Source organism: Polyodon spathula, chromosome 13, assembly GCF_017654505.1.
Source record: "Polyodon spathula isolate WHYD16114869_AA chromosome 13, ASM1765450v1, whole genome shotgun sequence".
Taxonomy (NCBI): domain Eukaryota; kingdom Metazoa; phylum Chordata; class Actinopteri; order Acipenseriformes; family Polyodontidae; genus Polyodon; species Polyodon spathula.
Genome location: NC_054546.1, coordinates 807,500 through 829,903, shown reverse-complemented (window position 1 = coordinate 829,903; position 22,404 = coordinate 807,500). Strand labels below are relative to the sequence as shown.

General features: G+C 41.2%; 1 protein-coding gene across 4 annotated transcripts in view; it reads left to right on the top strand.

The window, feature by feature from the left end:
* The window catches only part of LOC121326006 (attractin-like protein 1), a 175,064-nt gene that overhangs the window by 28,349 nt on the left and 124,311 nt on the right, over positions 1–22,404 (top strand). For 3 of the 4 annotated variants that reach the window (XR_005951405.1, XM_041269139.1, XM_041269137.1), the window contains exons 8-16: positions 4,956–5,211; positions 6,320–6,503; positions 8,342–8,496; positions 14,656–14,740; positions 15,316–15,527; positions 16,672–16,790; positions 17,313–17,445; positions 19,433–19,614; positions 21,514–21,727. Coding sequence is in view for 3 of the 4 variants with exons in the window: in XM_041269139.1 (XP_041125073.1) it covers positions 4,956–5,211; positions 6,320–6,503; positions 8,342–8,496; positions 14,656–14,740; positions 15,316–15,527; positions 16,672–16,790; positions 17,313–17,445; positions 19,433–19,614; positions 21,514–21,727 (1,540 nt within the window). In the remaining variant the exon portion in view is untranslated. The remainder of the gene's footprint in view (positions 1–4,955; positions 5,212–6,319; positions 6,504–8,341; positions 8,497–14,655; positions 14,741–15,315; positions 15,528–16,671; positions 16,791–17,312; positions 17,446–19,432; positions 19,615–21,513; positions 21,728–22,404) is intronic. The other variant, XM_041269138.1, reaches the window with a different exon arrangement.

Here is a 22,404-nt window from a genome sequence, read left to right as displayed (position 1 = left end):
CGGCAGTGTGATTGGAGGAGGCTCTCTGACCGGTGAGGCTCGGCAGTGTGATTGGAGGGGTTCTCTGACCGGTGAGGCTCGGCAGTGTGATTGGAGGAGGCTCTCTGACCAGTGAGATTCGGCGGTGTGATTGGAGGAGGCTTTCTGACCGGTGAGGCTCGGCGGTGTGATTGGAGGAGGCTCTATCACTGGGGGAGGCCTGGCAGTATGATTGGAGGAGGCTCTATCATTGGGGGAGGCCTGGCAGTATGATTGGAGGAGGCTCTATCACCGGTGAGGCTCGGCAGTGTGATTGGAGGAGGCTCTCTGACCGGTGAGGCTTGGCAGTGTGATTGGAGGAGGCTCTATCACCGGTGAGGCTCGGCAGTGTGATTGGAGGAGGCTCTCTGACCGGTGAGGCTTGGCAGTGTGATTGGAGGAGGCTCTATCACCGCTGAGGCTCGGCAGTGTGATTGGAGGAGGCTTTCTGACCGGTGAGGCTCGGCAGTGTGATTGGAGGAGGCTCTCTTACCGGTGAGGCTCAGCAGTGTAATTGGAGTGTATAGAGGAGTGTTAACTGGCTTGAACAAGAACAGATTGCAAAGCTGGAGCCCTGCACTCCGTTGGAATATACCCAAGAGCAGAACAGCCTTTACGTCCTCATTGATTCATCATCTCCAGTGGGGAATAAGTGAAAGCATTGCAAAACCTTTCATAAAGCTAGGCTGCTTTTCATCTGATTGGCTTCTTTAAGTCGGCAATATCATCTATTTGAATTAATTTAAAGTTATTTTAAATGGTTCTTTTTCAGTGAATGTGGAATGTACAAAACTTCAGCTGTTGCTTTAAAACTTTTCCTTCAGCATAACATGACCCTGATGATTTGCTGTGTGGACGAGTAAAGTCATGAAGACAAGAGCCTTTAATCCAAGCCAGCATGCGGGAGAGACATTCCAATGCTTACTTCATGTCTCATGGAGGATTTTTTTTAAAGCTACACGATGGCACTGTTGAGCTTAGATTTAATAGTATTTATTATTGTTATTGTTATTATTGTTATTATTATTTATGTATTTATTTCTTAGCAGTACAAGATCTAGTAAGTCATTTATAGTTAGGAGAAGCAGTTGAATGCAGCAGGGTATGGAGCAGTTCAGTGCAAATACAAACTGATGCAAGTACCGGTACAAGTGGGTGTCATGCAGTCCAGTATAGTCCAGAGTTGTGGGGTTTACAGATGCTGTCTGAAGGTGGTCGGGGACTGAGCAGTCCTGATATCCATGGGTAGGTCATTCCACCACTGAGGGGCAAGGCACTGGGGGGCAGAGGGGGGTGGGTACAGCTAGTCTGTCAGAGTGGTGGAGCAGAGGGAGTGCAGGGAGAAATGACAGTCTGAAGATAAATGGGAGCAGAATGGTCAAGACAGCAATAGGTGAGTACAAGAGTTTTGAATTGAATGCGAGCAGCGATAGGGAGCCAGTGCAGAGAGAGGAGCAGCGGTGTAGCGTTGGGAGAACCGAGGAAGGGAGAAGACAAGGTGAGCAGTACTGTGGATGAGCTGCAGCGGACGGATAGCGGAGGCCGGCCAGGAGGGAGTTGCAGTATTCAAGGCAGGGTAGTACCAGGGCCTGAACTAGGAGCTGCATGGCGTAGTCGGTGAGGAAGGGCCGAATTCTGTTTATGTTGCTGAGGAAGAAGCGACAGGAGCGTGCCAGAGTAGAGATGTGCTGAGAGTAGGAGAGGAAGGGGTCGAGGGTGACACCAAGGTTTTTGGTGGTTTTTTTTACTCCTATTTTATGTCTTCCCTTTACAACAGCCTGGCTGTGCTGCAGTGCTAATTTTGAGCACACACTGTTCCTGACACTGTTCTTCTTTTCATAATACCCTGCTGAAATGGTATAAAATATTACAAAAATTCAAGTATGTAATTATAACTCATGGTACTGAGCAAGTCAAAATCAAAGCATTCTAATATATGCCACCAGGTGGCATTGTGGGATGTTAGCATTCCTCCAAAATGATGAAATGGATATGAGAACAAACCCAGGCCAGCAAAGGGTTAGAACCTGGACAGGCTGCTGGCAGAATGGTTGGAGGCTGGAATAACAGTTAAGCTCGCTTATATGCAACTTAACATTTTTTATTGTTATTTTTAACATACGAGTTCCCAACTAGTCAAGGAACAATCATTGTGGCATTGCTTGCTTTTCATGCTGTTCATTTTCTCATGATGTGCAAAAGATAGTACCAATGAAACTGTGTGCCTGTGTATTAGCAAGACACAGAAAACCACAACACGGGCATGACCCAGTTATGGGGAGCTGACAGGGAGATTGTTGTTTCATTTTGAATTGCATTTCCACATAAAAATAGCTGGCTGTAAATATGTGGGTTGGTAATAAATGAACGCGTCAGTCCTGCCGTAGATATTTCAGTCTGGTGAAGGTGTTGGTTCCTTTAGCTACATCTGGTACGTAGTCAAATACTTCATTTAATCAAAAAGACAGTATCCTTTGCTATCCTTTTTTTTTTTTTTTTTGCTAGATTTTGGAGTTGCAGGATCTGTGAATATCTTTTTTTTTTTTTTTTTTTTTTTTAACATGATTACGCTGAAAAATATATTGCTGCAATGTGTACAACACATGACACAGCAATGGTTTTTTGTTTTTAAAATAGGCAGGTTACTATTTTATAATTTAGTTTGGTTTTTTGTTGCTGAATAACATCATATACAGTAAGAATGATTTAATAGAAAAAAAGGATAATAAGGATTTATTTACACAAGTGTTAGTAAATAGTATTATGGCAATCCTGTGCTCCAGTAAAAGGTATTTAATGAAATTAAACAGTGACAGGGCTAATTGGAAGTCATTGTAAATACAGTATAATGGGCATCATTACTTCTGAAACACTGATGGAAGCATTAGAGCAACATCATGAAGTTTATTAAGCTTTTAATCCAGGTACTTCAGTTACATGCAGGATACATTTAGACTGCAGTGTTTTGTGAAATATCAGATGTGAAATGCATTGGATCCTGGGGGAGGAGGATGCTTGCTGTTCATTCCTGAGATGTCTTTAAATGCAATACATGCAAAACATGTGTGCCTTCCTGCACAGAAATCAAACTGAAAACCGGAGCACTGAAATAATCGCATTACTTCCCTTCATCAGAGTGCTAACATTGGCTCCATTTTAGCAGAATGAGGTTTGTATCTTGTGAAGTTTTCTTGTGCCCCTGTATATCTAAGTCACAAGATGACATCTGGTAACGAAGGACCTTTTAAATGTACAGAAGAAGAAAAAAAAACATTGACCCTAAAATGATTTTGTTGTGTGAGGTGCTTTACCTTAGATAAAGATATTTTCCTAATACAGCTGCTATAATACAAAGTATCAGTCAGCATATAATTAACATATTGGATAGCACTTGAAATCTGAAGACTTATATATGCAGCCCTCTCCAACAAAGAAAGGCTTAATTGCATGGCTTATAGAACTATAGCTGGCTCTCAGAGTCCAGTGTGTGAATTGTTGTCTCAGTGGATTAGTTTAAAGAGTTGACAGGTACACTTCAGCTTGATGCCCCTGATCAGAGAGGAGAGGAGGAGGGGAGCATTTAGTATTCTGTTAACTAACTCTGCACCTCGCTCGGCCAATTTAAAAAGAAGGATTGACAGACAAAAGCAGGAAGAAACCTTCTGGGTCATTCTGCCCAGGCCTGACCAATGAAATGCACTTCATACTGTCCACAAGGCAGCGAGATTCATAGAGAAATGAGCATCCTCTTTTCAGAGAACCGGGACAGAATAAAGTGCCATCTCCACACACTCTCTGTTTTAACCAAGTGATGCTGTAGAATCCATGCTTTTTATATTCCTTACTTTGTACTGGAAGTCTAGTTCTGCACGTTTATTGAGAAGTCCCAGAACTCTCTTTGCTTTATAGCACTGTGCTGGAGGGGTAAAGCTGTTCCCCTTTAGATTTTAGGTTACTGCGCCTGCTCGCTGTAAAGTTTTGTAGATTTGCCTTGTGTACCTTGTGTTTAACTTGTATAGAATCCTAGATGTATTACCATACTGTTAAAGAAATATTGTTTTGTATTTGTTTGTCTATTAAAAGCAGTGGAATGTCTTGCGTAGGGTGCACAACTGAACAATTTCCTGTGTTGCTGTATTGATTTATTTTCTGTCTATCTTCAGTCTGTTGAGGGAGATGTATCCACATGAACGCTGTTGTTTTGGTTCCAGTGTCTAGTCCTCCGAGGACAGATGCAATATTGAGCTGAGGTTTTGGAACAGAAGTGCAATAAAGTGATTTACAAAGTATTGTTCACTTGAGACCGGTAACATGGTGTACCTGTGGGATCAGGTGTGTTCACTGGAGACCTGTAACATGGTGTACATGGTGTGGGATCAGGTGTGTTCACTGGAGACCTGTAACATGGTGTACATGGTGTGGGATCAGGTGTGTTCACTGGAGACCTGTAACATGGTGTACATGGTGTGGGATCAGGTGTGTTCACTGGAGACCTGTAACATGGTGTACATGGTGTGGGATCAGGTGTGTTCACTGGAGACCTGTAACATGGTGTACATGGTGTGGGATCAGGTGTGTTCACTGGAGACCTGTAACATGGTGTACATGGTGTGGGATCAGGTGTGTTCACTGGAGACCTGTAACATGGTGTACATGGTGTGGGATCAGGTGTGTTCACTGGAGACCTGTAACATGGTGTACATGGTGTGGGATCAGGTGTGTTCACTGGAGACCTGTAACATGGTGTACATGGTGTGGGATCAGGTGTGTTCACTGGAGACCTGTAACATGGTGTACATGGTGTGGGATCAGGTGTGTTCACTGGAGACCTGTAACATGGTGTACATGGTGTGGGATCAGCCCAGACCAAGATGTTTTCATTCTTTTTTTCTCCTTTCTGTTCCTAACGTTCCAGTATCTGCTTTATTTTCATGCAGGGTGACGTCTACATGTATGGAGGTAAAATGGAAACCAATAATGGGAATGTTACAGATGAATTGTGGGTATTCAACATCCCCAGCCAGACCTGGTCTGCAAAGTCTCCCACGGTGCTGGTGCACGGCCAGCAATACGGCGTGGAGGGGCACTCTGCTCATGTCATTGAGCTGGACAGTGGAGAGGTTATAATGATCCTCATTTTTGGATATTCAGCTGTATATGGCTACATCAGCAATGTGCAGGAATACAATTTAAGTAAGTGGATCTAATACCTCTGTCATTTGTAGGTAATACAATTAGTAGGTCTTATTAATTTTGAGCATGACCTTTGTGGTCACATTTATTTACTGTTGCTGTACTGCATGCACTTTTCTGACATTCTGTTTATGTAATGTTTAAACAATATTGATTGTTGTATTTGTTTAACACACAGTTAACAAAGTCAGGAAGAAACATGATCTTGTAAAACTACTGCTTCGGTTTGGCTTAGCCCTGCACAACTGATCTGATTTAACCAAGAACAGCATTTCCTAATAGGTTGTTCTTCAGTGACAATTGGTTTTGAGTTTACAAATTTCAACGATGGCAATTGTAATGTAGATAATGGAGTGTAATATGTTAAACCAGTTTGTGCAATTTCTAAAATCTCCACTAGATGGGGGTAGGGGTTGGTGGTTGTGGAGAGAGGTTGCACAGCATAGCTTGTCAGCTACATGCAGATTATTTGACTTTCTTTCTGGTTGTAGGCTGTGGGTAACTTTGCTAGGAGCGCCTGTGTAGTAGTAGGCACTTTGCTAAGCCAGTCACGCAAGCCTGTTTTGTGGTTCATTTATTAAAGGTATTACTGTGGGTGGCTGTGGCTGAGCATTATAATAAATGCAATCCAGGACGGCAAGGCAGCATTGGCTTTGAAACCGGTTGAGAGCTTCAGTGCCCCTTTACCATTAATCATGTACTGAATTATAGTACAGCCAGGCTGGAAAGTCACAGCTACATTCCAGCTTTTCCATATAGACAGTGCAAAGGATTTGGCAGTGAAGATGGACTTCTTCCCACATGTTGTTGTTTTCATTATACTGATAACGATTCACTAAACGTTTTTTGTTATTTAAACAATTAAGCAGATTCAGTAACGTCAATTTAGGAACTGTCTGTTTGTGCGACTGTCTGTTTGTGTGACTTTGTGCGACTGTCCTGTCTGTTTGTTTGTGTGACTGTACTGTCTGTTTGTGCGACTGTATCGTTGTTTGTGTGATTGTACTGTCTGTTTGTGCGACTGTCTGTTTGTGTGATTGTACTGTCTGTGTGACTATACTGTATTTTTTTTTCTCTCTTGCTTCATGTTGTTAATTTTTTTTCATAGGGACTAACACATGGTTAGTGCCAGAGACTAAAGGAGCCATTGTCCAAGGTGGTTACGGCCACAGCAGTGTTTATGATAGAATGACAAAATGTGTTTACGTGCACGGAGGATACAAAGCTCTCCCAGCAAATAAGTACGGCTTGGTGGACGATCTCTATAGATACGAAGTTCGAACCCGGACATGGTAAGTCACTGCGCAATGATGCGATTATAACTAGAAGGAAAATCTTGAGCTGAGGGAACACGAAGCCACTTTGCAGCTTGGAATTTGGTTTGAGGAGACAAGGTTTCAGGCCCCTGCGTGGTGCATACAGCAAAGTTGCCTCAAACTAGGTCTCCTGGAGCCAGGTTTCAAGCCGCTGTTCCTGAAAGTGTGTCTGTGTTTCCCCAGCTTTATATTGGTTTGTGAGGGAGTTTTCCGGTAGATGGTGTCATTAGTGGAATGGAGCATACAGTATTTCAGGATGTAAAAATCACTTACTTAACACTTCCAGGTGTACAAGGAAACAGGCATTGCGTTTTGAAAGGCCTCCGAGACAGGCATTTAGCATTCAGAGAACACTGTCTGCAGCAGGCTTCTGTCACCTTACACTGTTGCTATAGGAACACGTGAACAGTCTTGTTGCTTCGCAAATTTGACAAAGCAAGTTGTCAATGCAAATTGCTACAGTGCCCTACATCCATTTTACTGTGGTGCATTTAAGCATTTGACTTCCACAAAAGTGATTTACCCTGACTTTCACTGTTTATTCCCCTCTCCCGAACAAAATTCACAAGTGTTTTGTGGCCTGTGAGGCGCTCTCAATGCAGCAGCGGTTTGTCTTCAGGACATCATGGCTCTATCTGTTTACACTGTCCTGTCAGCCGCAGAGCAGCAGCAGCTGAGCAATGGGACTCGAGCCAAACATCTTCAAGTAACTCTTTTATTTGCTACATATCTAGTAAATCGTTTTGCTAATGGTTTACAGAATTGCTGTTGATTTTGAGATTTAAATACAAATTTCCTCTTGTGTTTGTGATCTGACCGTTGCTTTTAGAGTTTGGTCGAAGTCTGTTTATTTATTTATATTTGTTTATTATACTATATCAGGGGTCTCCAACCCCGGTCCTGGAGGGTTACTGGGTCTTCTGATTTTCATTTCAACAAGCTCTCAGTTACTTAATTGAATGTATTGTTAGTTTAATTAGTCAAGATTAACATGTGTTCTAGATCTTCAGCCACTGATGTTGTAAAGACACCTATAAAAGCTGCAGGACTGAGGTAGAGACACCTGCACTATATAATACACTGCTTTCAGATATGTGCAGGATTTCAAATGCATAAACAGTGAGGAAATCTTACCACCATTGTATCTTAATACGGCTTAAGGAGAGAGAACTGGGACTTGGGTACGGCTTTTATCACTTGAGTATTCATTCAAGTCGTAAGCTATTGACTGTATTCCACTGTAGGGTCATGCTGTGTGAACGAAACACTTATGTTTGTCCACTGTGTTTGTTTGTGTGGCCTCTATCTTGATACTTGCTGTAATCCATATGTAAAAACGTACCATTTGTTGTAGAATTTATTTTTGAAATAAGTGTAAAAATGTTGCTATAGTGGGTTAGGCATGTTTGAACTAAACTCTTCAGAGAATGTAAAGCTGCACTAAAGTCTACAGCAATGCACAGTGGAAGTTTCCCTGGGATTTTGAAAGTTTTGTTCGAAAATGGAATGGTAGAAAAAAACAACTGACATTTATTTTTTTTTGTGGATATGTTTGCATTTTTTTTCAAAGCCAAAAATAAATGCTTTGAGAAATATTCCCAAAAGGTGCTAGTGAGCGCTCTCAGAAAAAAAAAAATTTAGAAACTGTTGAACGATCAACTTGCCCTTTTCTTTCGGACCAAAAGGTTAGGGGTGTGGGGGGCTGGGGGGGTGGGGGGAAAAAAAAAAAACAAAAAAAGGTTTGAACTGTTTTGAACTGTTGAAAAGGAAAGTCTGAAGGCTTTTACTTCACGAAAGTCTCCTTTTTCTTGCAGGACAATCTTGAAGGAAAGTGGGCTGGCGCGGTACCTCCATTCGGCTGTCATCATCAGTGGTGTTGTGCTTGTCTTTGGAGGAAACACACATAATGATACAGCTCTGAGCAACGGAGCGAAGTGCTTCTCATCTGATTTCATAGCGTACGACATTGGTATGTATTTCCAAATATTGTTCTTCTACACAAGTGCTCAGTGACTGCTGTGTCTTTAATAAAATACAATCCCTCCTTTTTAATTCCAAAATACAGGCATATAAATAAACAGTATTTGAAAGAGAGACTAAAATAAACTTGGGTAGGTTCTTGCACTGTACGCTGTAAATATACATTTTAAAATATTTGTTCTTTAAGACTCATCTTTGATTGCAATTACAGTATGTGGTTGCTTTGTTCCTGTGCTAAATTTGAAGTAGTGTCTTTAGTTAACTTTACCTATACCATTTATGATTTTAAACGCTTCAGGCAAGTCCCCTCTCTCCCTTCTTTTTTCTAGGCTGAAGATTTAATTATTTGAACCTGTCCTCAGTTCTTGTCATTAAGCTGCCCTTCTGTATATTATGTGCAATAGACTACATGTAAAACTAAAAACAGATCACATAAAGGAAGTTTTTTTTTTTTTTAGTTACTCATCTTCAGATATGTTACACATTCTATCATCTTTATAAAGCTCTTTTGGTGTAGAGATGGTTAAATACATTATAGCCATAGGTGCTAATTCCCCCACAATGCCATGCACATGCACTCTCATTATGAAGCTGAACACGTAGCACCATCTCTTCATTTACAGATACTGACCACAGTGTTATAACTGGGCAGAGCTGTGTACTATATATAAAAAATAAGTACAGTACGAACCAGAACCTTAATCCAGACTCAATTGTAAATACAGTAAGACTGTACAGTATACATATGCTTCTGGGATTGTATCTCAATTACTGCAGTAAAGGTGCCTTGCTAGATTGTAGCTGCAGCATTTTTTGTTTGTTTTTTTTTCCTTGGAGATGATATTTCGTGCAAAACCCAAATAAGCAGGAAATTGATCTCTACAAATGTAGTCTGTCCTGTGCTTGTAACTCAATCTGATAATTGTATTTATTTGGTGGAGAAATACAAGATACATGTATACATGTATACTGCTTTTAATAGGAGACAGAAAGCACAGATTAAAATAAAAATGTTAAGGAAATGTAATAAAATTTTTAAACTTTCACCTAGGGCATCGTTAGTGGGTTTTTTATACAGCACATTTTCATATTACAACTGATTCTAATTAAACATGGGCTTAGCTGTGATTTTAGCTTTTTAAACACCAGTGATATTACAGTAGAGTAGATCAAGTCTCAATTTGCTCCAGGGCCCTTTCCGTGAGCAATATGTGACACTGTCTGTTTCTGCCCAGTGGGAGCTGTCCTGTTTGTTATAAAAAATGTACAGGGAGGGTGAAAGTGGCTCTGTAGGGAATGCACTTGCTTCTGCACAGAAAGGTCACGTATTTGATAGAGCTGTCCTCTATAGTTAGGAAACGATTTGTTGCTGTTATAAGCTTGCATCGCCAAAATACAAAACTACTTCAACACGGATCTCTTATTTATTCTGCAATTGCAGAGATAAATAAGCTAGGAAGGAAATAACGAGGTAACAGAATATGGGGGCTGTTGGATTCACCTAAACAGCTGCAGGTTTACTTACATTTTATTGGTTAAATATGACCCCCCTTTGAAGAGATTGACACACATCAGTCATTGTGTAGATAAACTACACAGACCCCCATGGATTATTTCTGGTTTAAACCCACTTGTATGGTCTTGGGCTGTAGCAAGTAGAATGTTGCTGGACTGCAATGTAGATGTTTCTCAGCGCAGAGTTGCTTCTACTCTGTATATTTGATTTGAGGCTACATCTCAATCTAGGAAAGTACTGTGGCTATTTGTCGTTTAGGGATTGGAGAGTTCAATTAGATTACATTAGCCAGGCCAGCACCAGTGTCGCCATTTATTTAGACAGGACAAAGTGAAATAGAAATAGTGCACATGGCTGTATCAGAAAAATCCCAGTTAATGCCCTGTTTTGGAATAAGCCAGCTCTTTTTTATTCGCTAAGGCTTGGCTTGGCTTCCCTGCCAGATTACATGACTTCTTAGGAACTGTTGCCATAGAGACCCTGGGACAGGGGTGCAGGTCGTTTACAAAATTGGTGCTAAACTGTTTTGAAAGTTAAGCCTACTGATGGTAAATAATCAAGCACCACTCACAGCTTCCCACACAACAGCCAAAACTTCCCCCCTTGTCTGTGGATGAGTGTGGGAGGGTCATGTGACTACTCCAGACCCAATTGAGAAACTATCTACTGGCGCCTGAATTTAATGTTGGTGGTGCTACATGAGGTACCCTGGCACTAGATTCTAGCGCCATAGAGTAAAATTTGCGCCCCTTTAGCCAAGAGAGAACCTGGATAATGTAGCATTCTGTTCCCTGCTGGCAGCTGCTGTGCTTGTGAGCAGTGTGTTGTCGTGTAGGCTGACCATTCTTCTCATGTTCTCTACACTGGTTTTTTATGGTGTTCAACGTTATTGCTGGTCTGTTATTGGTTCAGATTATTTAAGTTTCTAACTCTAGATTTAAACCCACAGTTTGGGAGCCATTACATAAATGGTTAGGAATTTTATCCGAAGCACACTTTGTTTGAAGAACGGACAGAAGTGGCACACAACTGCAGTGAGTTTTCGAGGTTTGGGATATTGGCTGCATTCGTAGTCCTGACACCAGTCATTTTAGATTTTACATGTACCCGGGTGTCAGCTTGGATGGTTGAAATCTTTCATGACAAACATGCCATTGGTTCAATGCAATGCACTTTGACGTTTCCTGTTGTGATACGGAATAGGATTTTTTCACTTTTCAGCTTCTCTGTATCCTCTGCTTTACAAATTGTCCTGAAGCACATTGATTTGAGATTTGACATTGGTCTAAATCAGAGCCCTGGTTGTTTTGTGCTTACGCTGCATGCTGAGTAGTGCCTTCGACATCTGTGATTACAAACACATTGCAGAGATGCTCTCCAGCAGAGCGTGTACAAGAGCTGCTGCACTGGATTCACATTTTATGATTGTTCAAGCACTTAAGTTGTAAATGTATTTTTCTAGCCTGGACCATGGCAGCTATTAGCTGTTTATTACTCCATCACGGCTATAATAGAACCCATAGTGGTCTGTTCTGTGAACATCATGCACACTAATTACCCCATACATTTAGCATGCAGTGCATTGTTTGTGGTTAATATTGGTATTGATATTCATAGTCCGGCAAAACACTTTCTCTGTTTGTTTTATGCCCTCTTTATTCCTGATAAGAGTTTTATCACTAGCTGTTTTACAGGGACATGTTGGCTTGCCGCTCTGTGTGAAGCCTCATGTTTTTTTGGTACTTTTTCCAAGTGTAATGAAGCTCTCCTAAAGGGACACTGATAATAAGGGCTGCTTTTCTCAAGAGCCCAGCATTCCCACATACAGGAAGGGGGCTGTCTGCAGTCATTTCTCTTGGTGTGCTGATACGGTAATACAGCCACAAAAAACTCACTTGCAGCAGGGCTGCCAAACCTTTTTGGCTAACAGAGCCAGGCTGATTGCCAGGAAGTTATAGTCCATATAAAAAACAAACCACTTGAGTTTACCAAAAAGCTGATTTAATAGTAGCAGTTACGCTGGGAGACACAAATCACTTCAGTTCATTTTCACTGTATGTCTACGTAAGACCATAGATTCAATGGAATTCTTCAATAGACCCATGCTGTGGAAATCAATGATCCATATATTACTCAGGAACCATCAAGTGGACAGCCCTGATTCATAGTGTTTGCCTTCCCTCCAGCATGCATTCAGAATCGTCTATATGCATATATATATATTAAATATATTTTTATTCAATTATTAATAAAAAAAGTAAACTGAGTTATGTCAAGTTGTACGCACCGCACTGGATAAACAGGTAAACTGTGACATGCTGTGATAATGGCAGGTATAAAGGGTTGGTGGAATGGTTGAGTTCTGCTGATTTATCTGCAGCAGTCGAACCGTGTGCCATTTTGAAACATTATTGAGAAGGCGTGAAAAGATAAGGGAATTGGTAACTTGAATTTGTGTGCTGTGCTGAAAGGACCTGCCAGTGTGACAAACAACATTAGCAACGCAGGCCTCGCTCGCCCTGCAGTTTGCCAGGACTGTGTGGGTCTTATCTCAGGAGCAGCTATTATCAGCTTTGTTTAATAGCTGATCCCCTTTATAGAAAATGAAATCTGAAGATGAATTTCATTCTGATGATGCATCTTTATGTATTGTTTAAGAGGATGGTGATTGTAATACTTTTTTTTTTTTCTCAGCTTTGGAATCATGGAATAATCTATGAATTATTTTGGTTTTGTTGTGTACACTGACTACTAGTGGAGTATTCCTAATCTACATTAATGATTTTGATTCACGTATAGTAAGCAAACTTGTTAAATTTGCAGACGACATAAAAGTAGGAGGAGTGGCAAACACTGTTGCAGCAGCAAAGGTCATTCAAAATGATCTAGACAAGATTCAGAACTGGGCAGACACATGGCAAATTACATTTAATAGAGAAAAGTGTAAGGTACTGCACGCAGGAAATAAAAATGTACATTATAAATATCATATGGGAGATACTGAAATTGGAGAAGGAATCTATGAAAAAGACCTAGGAGTTTTTGTTGACTCAGAAATGTCTTCATCTAGACAATGTGGGGAAGCTATAAAAAAGGCTAACAAGATGCTCAGATACATTGTGAAAAGTGTTGAATTTAAATCAAGGGAAGTAATGTTAAAACTGTACAATGCACTAGTAAGACCTCATCTTGAATATTGTGTGCAGTTCTGGTCACCTCGCTATAAAAAAGATATTGCTGCTCTAGAAAGAGTGCAAAGAAGAGCGACCAGAAGTATTCCGGGCTTAAAAGGCATGTCATATGCAGACAGGCTAAAAGAATTGAATCTGTTCAGTCTTGAACAAAGAAGACTACGTGGCGACCTAATTCAAGCATTCAAAATTCTAAAAGGTATTGACAGTGTCGACCCAAGGGACTTTTTCAGCCTGAAAAAAGAAACAAGGACCAGGGGTCACAAATGGAGATTAGACAAAGGGGCATTCAGAACAGAAAATAGGAGGCACTTTCTTACACAGAGAATTGTGAGGGTCTGGAATCAACTCCCCAGTAATGTTGTTGAAGCTGACACCCTGGGATCCTTCAAGAAGCTGCTTGATGAGATTTTGGGATCAATAAGCTACTAACAACCAAACGAGCAAGATGGGCCGAATGGCCTCCTCTCGTTTGTAAACTTTCTTATGTTCTTATGTTCTTATGTAAATCTATATAGTACATCAAAGTAGAGCATTAAAGCAGAGTGTGACTCCTGGGAGTTTTGCTGTACCTGTTTTTAGTCAGATTTGTTTTTCTTGTGACCTGTTTCCATGTAAAGATGATGCAGGTGGGTTCTGTAGCTATGCAGAAGACAGTTGCACAAGCACCTGAATAGATACAATTCTATATCTTAATTACTTAATTATGTCTTGATTACCAAACCAGTGGTATAAACAAAGAAAGCTGGTCTAAAACTGTGAAGTTGTTCACATTACAAAAAATGTAAATGGGGAGCGTCCTGGCTGTATTCCTGCAGTCTTTACTAGCTTCCCTTTTCAGCTTTGTGTCAGGGCTGGGAGTCCTGCCACCCTTTTATAGCTGCCTAGCCGATAGTAAGAAACAGTCCTTACCAGCTAACTAGCTTGATAACCAGGTTGCATTTGCATGTGGCGGCTGCCCTGATCAATCTTCAGTTAAAGGCTTTCAGTGCAGCCGGTGCATTTGTTTCTTTCAGTGACTACACTGGCCTAGAATATTTAAACTAGAGAAAATTAAAACGTTGGTCAGTATTTACTGTGTTCTGCACACCCCACCACTGGTACAGTACTTAGCTGGAGTGGAACAGAAAATAAATGTGCATTAGACAAAGGAAGAACAGAAAGCTGGAAGAATAATAAAAATGGGAAGACTCCGTGGAAGACGTCACATTACAAGGAAGACGGAAAGTACAGAAGATGGATATTTAGAATGGTAACCCATCTAAAAGACAGCAGGCAAATTCAAGGAGAACAGTTGGAGAGAAGGTTACATGGCTTCTTTCCCTGCAAGCATGACAGTTGTCTCACAAAGCACTGTAAAAACAAACAACACTACATGCCTTTTATAAGAGCAATTTTGGTTGTCTTTCAAAAGTTGTAATGCTGTATTTTGCCCTCACAGCCTGTGATGAATGGAAAATGTTGCCAAAACCCAATTTGCACAGAGACTTCAACCGCTTTGGGCATTCTGCGGTTATCAGTAATGGGTAAGTCTGGGGATTTCGTTTTCTCTTCTGCTGACTGGCATCGTTATTTTCGATTTGAAGTGCACCACTGTAAAGGCCGTAGGGCCAATATAACTACATTTTACTTACGACATTGTTATCCATATATATTACAGCAAAATAAACAGCAGCCATGGTAGAGATTACTCATGGTTTTTGGTGTTTCGAATTTCACCCTTGAATTTCTGTATTGACTAATCAGCAATGTCTTCTGCGATTCCCTATTGGAGCATCACACTTCAGCTGCTCCATATCAAAAGAAAATCACTCTTCTGAACGGTATTCTTTGATTTCCCGGTTGACTTTTTTTTTTTTTTTTTTTAAGCCAAACAACTTTCCATGTGGTACCATAGAAACGTCAGAACTGAATGAAAAATATTGAATCCCTTAGTTTGTGTATTTCAGAAGGATTAGTGGAGTGGGAAATTTCGACCGTATACAATTAAAATCATGAACACCTCTTTAAATGATGGCAGGGCTTGTATTGTTTTTGTTTCAATGTTCTGCTCTCCAGTGTCAAGGCGCTTTGATGCTAACAACCCTCCTGTCCACTGCAGATCCATGTATGTGTTTGGAGGTTTCTCCAGTGTGCTCTTGAATGACGTCCTGGTTTACAAGCTGCCCAGCTGTGAGGCTTTCAGAGCAGAGGAGCCGTGCCTCGACGCGGGCTCAGGAATCCGCTGTCTTTGGGATGGAGAGCGCTGTGTGTCCTGGGATCCCCGTCACACCAATGGCACTTTCCCAAACATTCAGTGCCCGCCAAAGAAAAGTATGTTCTAAACCAGCCATGTGTTAAGTCACGTGCACCATTGCAATCACAAATGACTAAACTTATTGTAGTGTTGCAAGATGGCTCTTTATGCCTGTAAAGATGTCCATGCTCAGCCCACATGTCCCTGGTACTCCCATGAGTGGTGAACCAAAAAATAAATAATTAAATCATTCAATTTGCATAAGCCTTTATTTATATATTCTCTCTGTGCCTTTAGGAGCTAGTGTGTCCCAGTTAAAATTTCAGTCAATTAATTTTTTTTCTTCAGAACCTCAGGGCTGGCCTCCTCCCTGCAGGATACAGAACTGCTTGCTGGGAGATTTCATGGCTACTGCCAAAAACTGCAGGATTGCATCCAAACAATAGAGATGGTTGTGTAAAAACTGGACCCTAAAGAGAAGCGCAGGCCTGTCTGCCAGCGATTGTGGCAGGAAGTGGTTTACACCATGAATCTGAGTTTAGAGGAGTTAGTTCATTATTAAGTATAAGAAAATCTGCAGGGAAACACGGAGTGCCTTTAACTGTATGTAATGCTTGACTTTGATGTTTGTTCATTAGAAGAGAGAGGGAAGAAATGTATTTAAACCACTGAATATTTTATAAGCCTTTTATATATTTTTAAAAGGAAAAGCAGCTTTATAATGAAGATCACGTTTGTTTGAGATGTAGAAAATGGGAATTGATTTTAAAAGAAACTGGATTTAGTTATTGCACAATTTTATCAGAAACGGGTTAGGGTTAGGTTTGGAGTTAGGGTACATTTTAACTGTGCAGAATAACATTGTAATGATGTGTAAATACACAGTAATTAGAAACACTGCTTGTAAAGTGTTACCCCGATATCCTAATAACCCTGTATTGATATTTACAGTTTCAGTTTTAATAATGCCCTACAGTATGCATGCATGCATGCATGAATACCCTCTGATATCCACACTTTCGGAAAGTAAAAACAAGCATATTGGCATGAATATTGAGCGGAAGGTGGGGGTTGTTTTTATGTGAAATATAAATTGATAACATGCCATATGCTGTCTTCTTGAGGAGCATTATGTCTGATAGTAAACACAGTCTGTTTTATTTAGTTATGTTTAAAAAAAAAAGGATCTTAATTATTTGATGTCTTCCTATGTTTTTTAAGCGTCTGCGGATGACAGGTGTTACAGATACACTGACTGTGCCAGCTGTACGGCAAACACCAACGGCTGCCAGTGGTGTGAAGACAAAAAGTGCATTTCAGCATCCAGCAACTGCACTGTGGTGAGTATATAGGAGAGCTCTGGGTGCGCTGACAGCAGGCAGATGCATTATTCAACTGCTACCAGCACTTAGACACTATCTGATCTGTCCTTTGCTGTCATCAGTTACCACCCTAGCTTACATTTACAGTGTTCAATGTCACGACCATGGCATGTGAGGGCAGTACAATTTCAAGCTAAGTGATCCAAGCATGCTCTTGAGGATATTTCATTTTGAATTGTCACCTACAGTCAGTTCTATGGACAAGGTTTGTGCAGCATCAGCTCTTTGGATTTTAATTAATCCCATTGAAATTCATTCTGTTCACTGGTACACCTAATTGGAGCAATACGTTTAAGATTTGAATTGCTCGCTGCTTGAGTGGCCTTAACATTTTGCCTGTTAACAAAACCCTTGAAACTGAGAAAACAAACTTCCTGGCACTGATGAAAGAGTGCTGTTCAGCAGGGAGCATCTCTTATTAGAATACGTTTGATGAGGTGGGACTTGTGCATTCCTGACTGAACGTTTTGTTTCTTCCAGTCTGTGAAGAATTACTCAAAGTGCCATGTGAGAAACGAACACATCTGCACGAAGCTGACCAGCTGCAAGAGTTGCTCTTTAAACCTGAACTGCCAGTGGGATCAGCGACAGCAGGAGTGCCATGCGCTGCCTGGTAGGAATTTATTTGCATTTATTAATGTTGTTCGATTTCACAAGACTCCACAAGATGCTGGAAGGGGTCTCTCAGTGGGTGCAGAGTGGCAGGCAGGGGTTCTTGATGAAGGCGTTGCTCAAGTTCGTTCCAAACGTGCTCAGTTGGATTAAGCTCGGGGGATGTGGTGGCCATGAAAAATGCTAAAAGTCTCCCTTGTGATCCTCAAACCATCTGCTCACAATGCTGGCACGGCGGGTGGGTGTGTTATCATTTGCTGACAGTGCTGGCACGGTGGATGGCTGCGTTATCATTTGCTCACAATGCTGGCACAGTGGATGGGTGCATTATCATTTGCTCACAATGCTGGCACGGTGGACGGGTGCGTTATCATTTGCTCACAATGTTGGCACGGTGGGTAGGTGCATTATCATTTGCTCACAGTGCTGGCACGGTGGGTGGGTGCGTTATCATTTGCTCACAATGCTGGCACGGTGGATGGGTGCGTTATCATTTGCTCACAGTGCTGGCACGGTGGATGGGTGCATTATCATTTGCTTACAGTGCTGGCACAGTGCATTATCATTGCCAGCAGGGTACTAGTGTGGCATTCATCCTGCCTTCCAGAGTAATCAAGGAGCCCAGGCTAGACCAGGAGAACATGCCTGTTCATATGCATCTATTTTTAACACAAAAGTAATGCTCTGAATGACATTGTGCTAAATAACTAGGTATTCATTCCCCCTAGGTGCTAGTATTTTCAGTTGATCTCACACTACAAGAAAACTCTTTGACGCATTATTTTATGTCCATGTAAAGTTGCCCATGGGTATGGTTTTTGTTTTGTTTTTGTTTTTTTACATTTAAAAAAAAACAGACTGACTCTGAGAAGTGTGATCTTTTGAAGCACCAAGAATGATAAGATAAACTGTGTATTCAGAAAATGAATGGAAGTTAGGTCAGTTATAATTTTTTCCCATACAGTTTATGAATGTTGATTCTCAGTTAATAAAAAAAAATTATAGCAATTAAAAACAGTTACTGTGAAGTTAGTGATGGAACACAAACATATGTTCCTGCTGTACTGTGGCACAGCTCCTCATGCACAATAGGTCGTGATTGCAGACGACTTTGTGAATGTGATTCCTGTCTCTTTACTCGACCCTGCCTTCAGGATGAGGACTGAGAAGCATGTGATTTATTCAGTAATGCAGGTGACCCGGTGCCTGACCAGTATGGGTTTGTAGGGCTCAAGGAAGGTTAAACAAGCATTGTGAGCACACTAGAGAACGCCTTGGCTCAAGCACAGCTGTATGGTAAGCAGGGGTGGGAGGATGTGTTCCAACTCAAGTGACTCAGGACACAGAGCAATGAGGAATTGATGAAGTGGGGTACATTTGATCTTATGTAGAAGAGAGGTATGTTCTCTGTCTGGGACAACATTGTAACTCGCACCATGAAACATGATGAGGTGAACAATCGCCAACCGACCCCCAACCCACCTGTGTGCAAAAGCCAGTGCGGCGCAGCAAGACCGTCAAACTGAGAGAAAATGTCATCATACCCAGTCATTTCTCATCGGTAGTAAGTCGATTGTGTTTGGGATGCCACTGCACGTGTGAGGTGTCTTGCTCATTTCAATCTTTTGGAAGTTTTTATAGACATGATTTTATCCATTCAAAGATATGAACGTATTTAGGAAGTAAAGGGGTCTGAGTGAGGAAACATGGGCAATAAAATCCCCCCCCCCCCCCCCCCCCCCCCCCCCCCCCCCCCCCCCCAGTCATTCAGCAAATAATTTGATGCTTCCAGACTTGTGGCCTATAGTGTATACAGTCACCCAGGAGACAGCATTTGACATCTAACAACTGAGTGGACGTGACGCTGCACAGGCTTTTTAAAGGGCTCTGCAATTAGAATCCAGTGTTCTTTCTAACGGAAAAGCTGATTTCCTTTAGAGCTGATTAAACCCTGTGTCGCTACAGTATTGCTTTGTATCCTGTTGCAGCTCATCTCTGTGGAGAGGGCTGGAACCATGTTGGGGATGCCTGTCTGCGGATCAATGCCAGCCGGGAGAGCTATGACAACGCCAAACTGTACTGCTATAATCTCAGTGGCAACCTCGCCTCCCTAACCACTTCCAAAGAGGTGGATTTTGTCCTTGATGAACTGCACAAGTACACTGTACAGGTTTGTGTGTGAGCGTGTGTGTGTCTCTCTCTCTCTCTCTCTCTCTCTCTCTCTCTCTCTCTCTCTCTCTCTCTATATATAATAATTTATTATTTTTTTTTTTTCCAAATGCCTCCTTTTACTTCTCGTGAATCATGCCAAACTAACAGAGCTGCCCCCAAGTCAAAAGAATACACAGTTGACTTTTTTTTTCTAGTTCAAGTTTTGCTTGCTCTGGGCTGGGCCCTGAGCTTTTTAATGATTGTGATCAGTAGTGCTGCCACAGTATACTTCTGGCTTTATTGTCGTGCTGGTGTTTGAATTGTGTTAAAGTGATACAGAGCAGAGCTTGCACACATGAGAACCACCTGCGACAAGTCTGGTGGCTAAAGAAAGCCTCCACCTAGTGAAATTATATTTTTCAGTTAGCCCAGAAAAGCTACCTAGGTGAGGTTATCACAGTGTGCTAATAGTATTGATTGAAGGCATGATGCCCTTCTCTTTTACTCGAATACCTTTCTATACCACATTTAATTACACACAGATGCATTCTAATTACATTTAATGCAGAATTAACTAAAAGGCATTTCAGATGGCTCGTCTGAGGGCAGTAATAATCTTGAGACCTGAGTTTACTCTCTTTGTTTGCATCTTCATTGTAGTTCCCTATTCACAGTATTGGTCACTGTAGTCACGTTTAGATATATCTCACCGTGTACAAAGACCTCACGACCAACATTACAGACGGTGCTTACCCACATTGAGTTTTGGGAAAGACTGCTTTTATTCATTATTCTTTCTTTCTTTCTTTCTTTCTTTCTTTCTTTCTTTCTTTCTTTCTTTCTTTCTTTCTTTCTTTCTTTTCAGTATCACAGTATTGGTTGTTTTGGATGATTTTTAGCCCTTTAAGCTACTGGGGACTTGTGTCACATAAAATAAAAATGATGCTAATTTTCTTATTTTTGCAATGTGGTACACGAAACCAGGTTTAATTTACTGAAAGGTTGAATCTGGCCATCCCAACTGTCAGTTTCCTCCTCGTGATACTTGAGTCGCTCTCAAATGTATTTTAAGAAGAAACCGTTTGAGCAACCACTCAGTTCCTTGTGCACCTTATAAAGGGTTAAATGTTTTAACGGATTCTGACCAGTGTTCTTTTTGATATAGTTTAATGATAAATACATTGGAACTGAAGTATAATTCCTGGTTTTTAAAGCGGAATATACCTTGGCCTGCTTGCTTGTTTAGTTGCAAAGAGATTCTCTTCTGCTCCCATCTGTCGGTCTGCTTCTACCGTCTCTATAAGTCACTCTGAATGCACTACATTCTTCTACCACACAATCTTAAGGACAATATACCTGCTCCCCCCCCCCCCCCATCCCCCCACATTGCCTGTCTTTGCAAGTGAAATTCTAATGATGAGAGCTTCAGGGGTGTGATTTCCTTTTAAATGAGCCATCAGTGCAGCAGTGAGGGCTGTGGAGTTCAGAAACATGGACACTGTAGCTGCACATTGTGATCCAAGATGTTCCTTCCTGGCCTGACTGGCAGATGGTTTCAGGGGAACACAGAAAAAAAAAAAACATCTGTGGGAGTTTGATCTGCTGCCTTATTTTCAGTAACAGTCTGGCTATATGTGGGTACCCAGTATAAGGCAGGCTTAGTGTGAGCTGTGTTTCTAGATATTGATGTACTTTCAGTTGTCTTGCCTCTTTTCATGTTGTTTTTTTTTTCTGTGAGCTGTTCATCTTCAGTTCTACCAGTTCACTTGGCCTCTTCAATTTGATGGGCAAATTCTAACATACAAATAAAAATAAATAAATAAATGCTTCGTTTAGCTGAGGGTAAACATAATTAAGAAATGATTGGTCATACCGCTTAAAACCATAGAGCTGTTTCACAGCCTTCTTTTCCTTACAGAAGATCTCTCCTTGGGTTGGGCTGCGCAAGATCAACATCTCTTACTGGGGCTGGGAGGACATGTCCCCGTTCACCAACACAACCGTGCAGTGGCAGCCTGGAGAGCCCAATGACTCTGGGTTCTGTGCTTATCTGGAGAAGGCCGAGGTGGCAGGTCTGAAAGCCAATCCGTGCACTGCAATGGCAGATGGCTTAATCTGTGAGAAGCCTGTCGGTAGGTAAAATACAAGTACACTGCTTTAGAACACGGACAAGGGCTAAATCGGTTCAATTTTTTCTTTTCTATAACATAAACTGTAATTAATGGTCCTCATTCCCAGTACCTGACATTTCAAAAAGTGAAATGAAAATACCATGCCCGCTAAAGTTGATTTGATTTTTGTTTGACATCGAGAAGGGCTATAAGATATTTGATTTGAAAACACTTAGGTTCAAATTTGGTGCCAGAGCTTTAACTGTCTAAGACTCCAGTTGTTTAAATACCTTGGCTTTTAGTCTGATTTAACCCCAGTTCAGTGAATCCAGGATGTGTTTTTGTCTCTCTGTCTTGACAACTGTATCGATCAAAGCAAAGTGATGTTCTACACAGTGAAAAGGAAACAAAGCCTGGAATTCAACATGTTGGCATGCAATATACAGTATGAGCAGAATAAGACCTTAAGGTTAAGCACACAGTCCAACATTTCTACTGTTTGTATGCATATTTCACTCTTCCTATTGCACTATTGAAAGCAAATGTACTGTGCATGCAGCCAGTTCCTTTGAGTTTTTGTATATTCGTGAAATGTGTTTGTTTGTCTTTCTGCATACTAACTCTTGCTCTATGATAGGGTGAAGCTGTAGACTGGGACAATATGTTTGTGTTCTGAGTACAAGATTATTGCACTCATG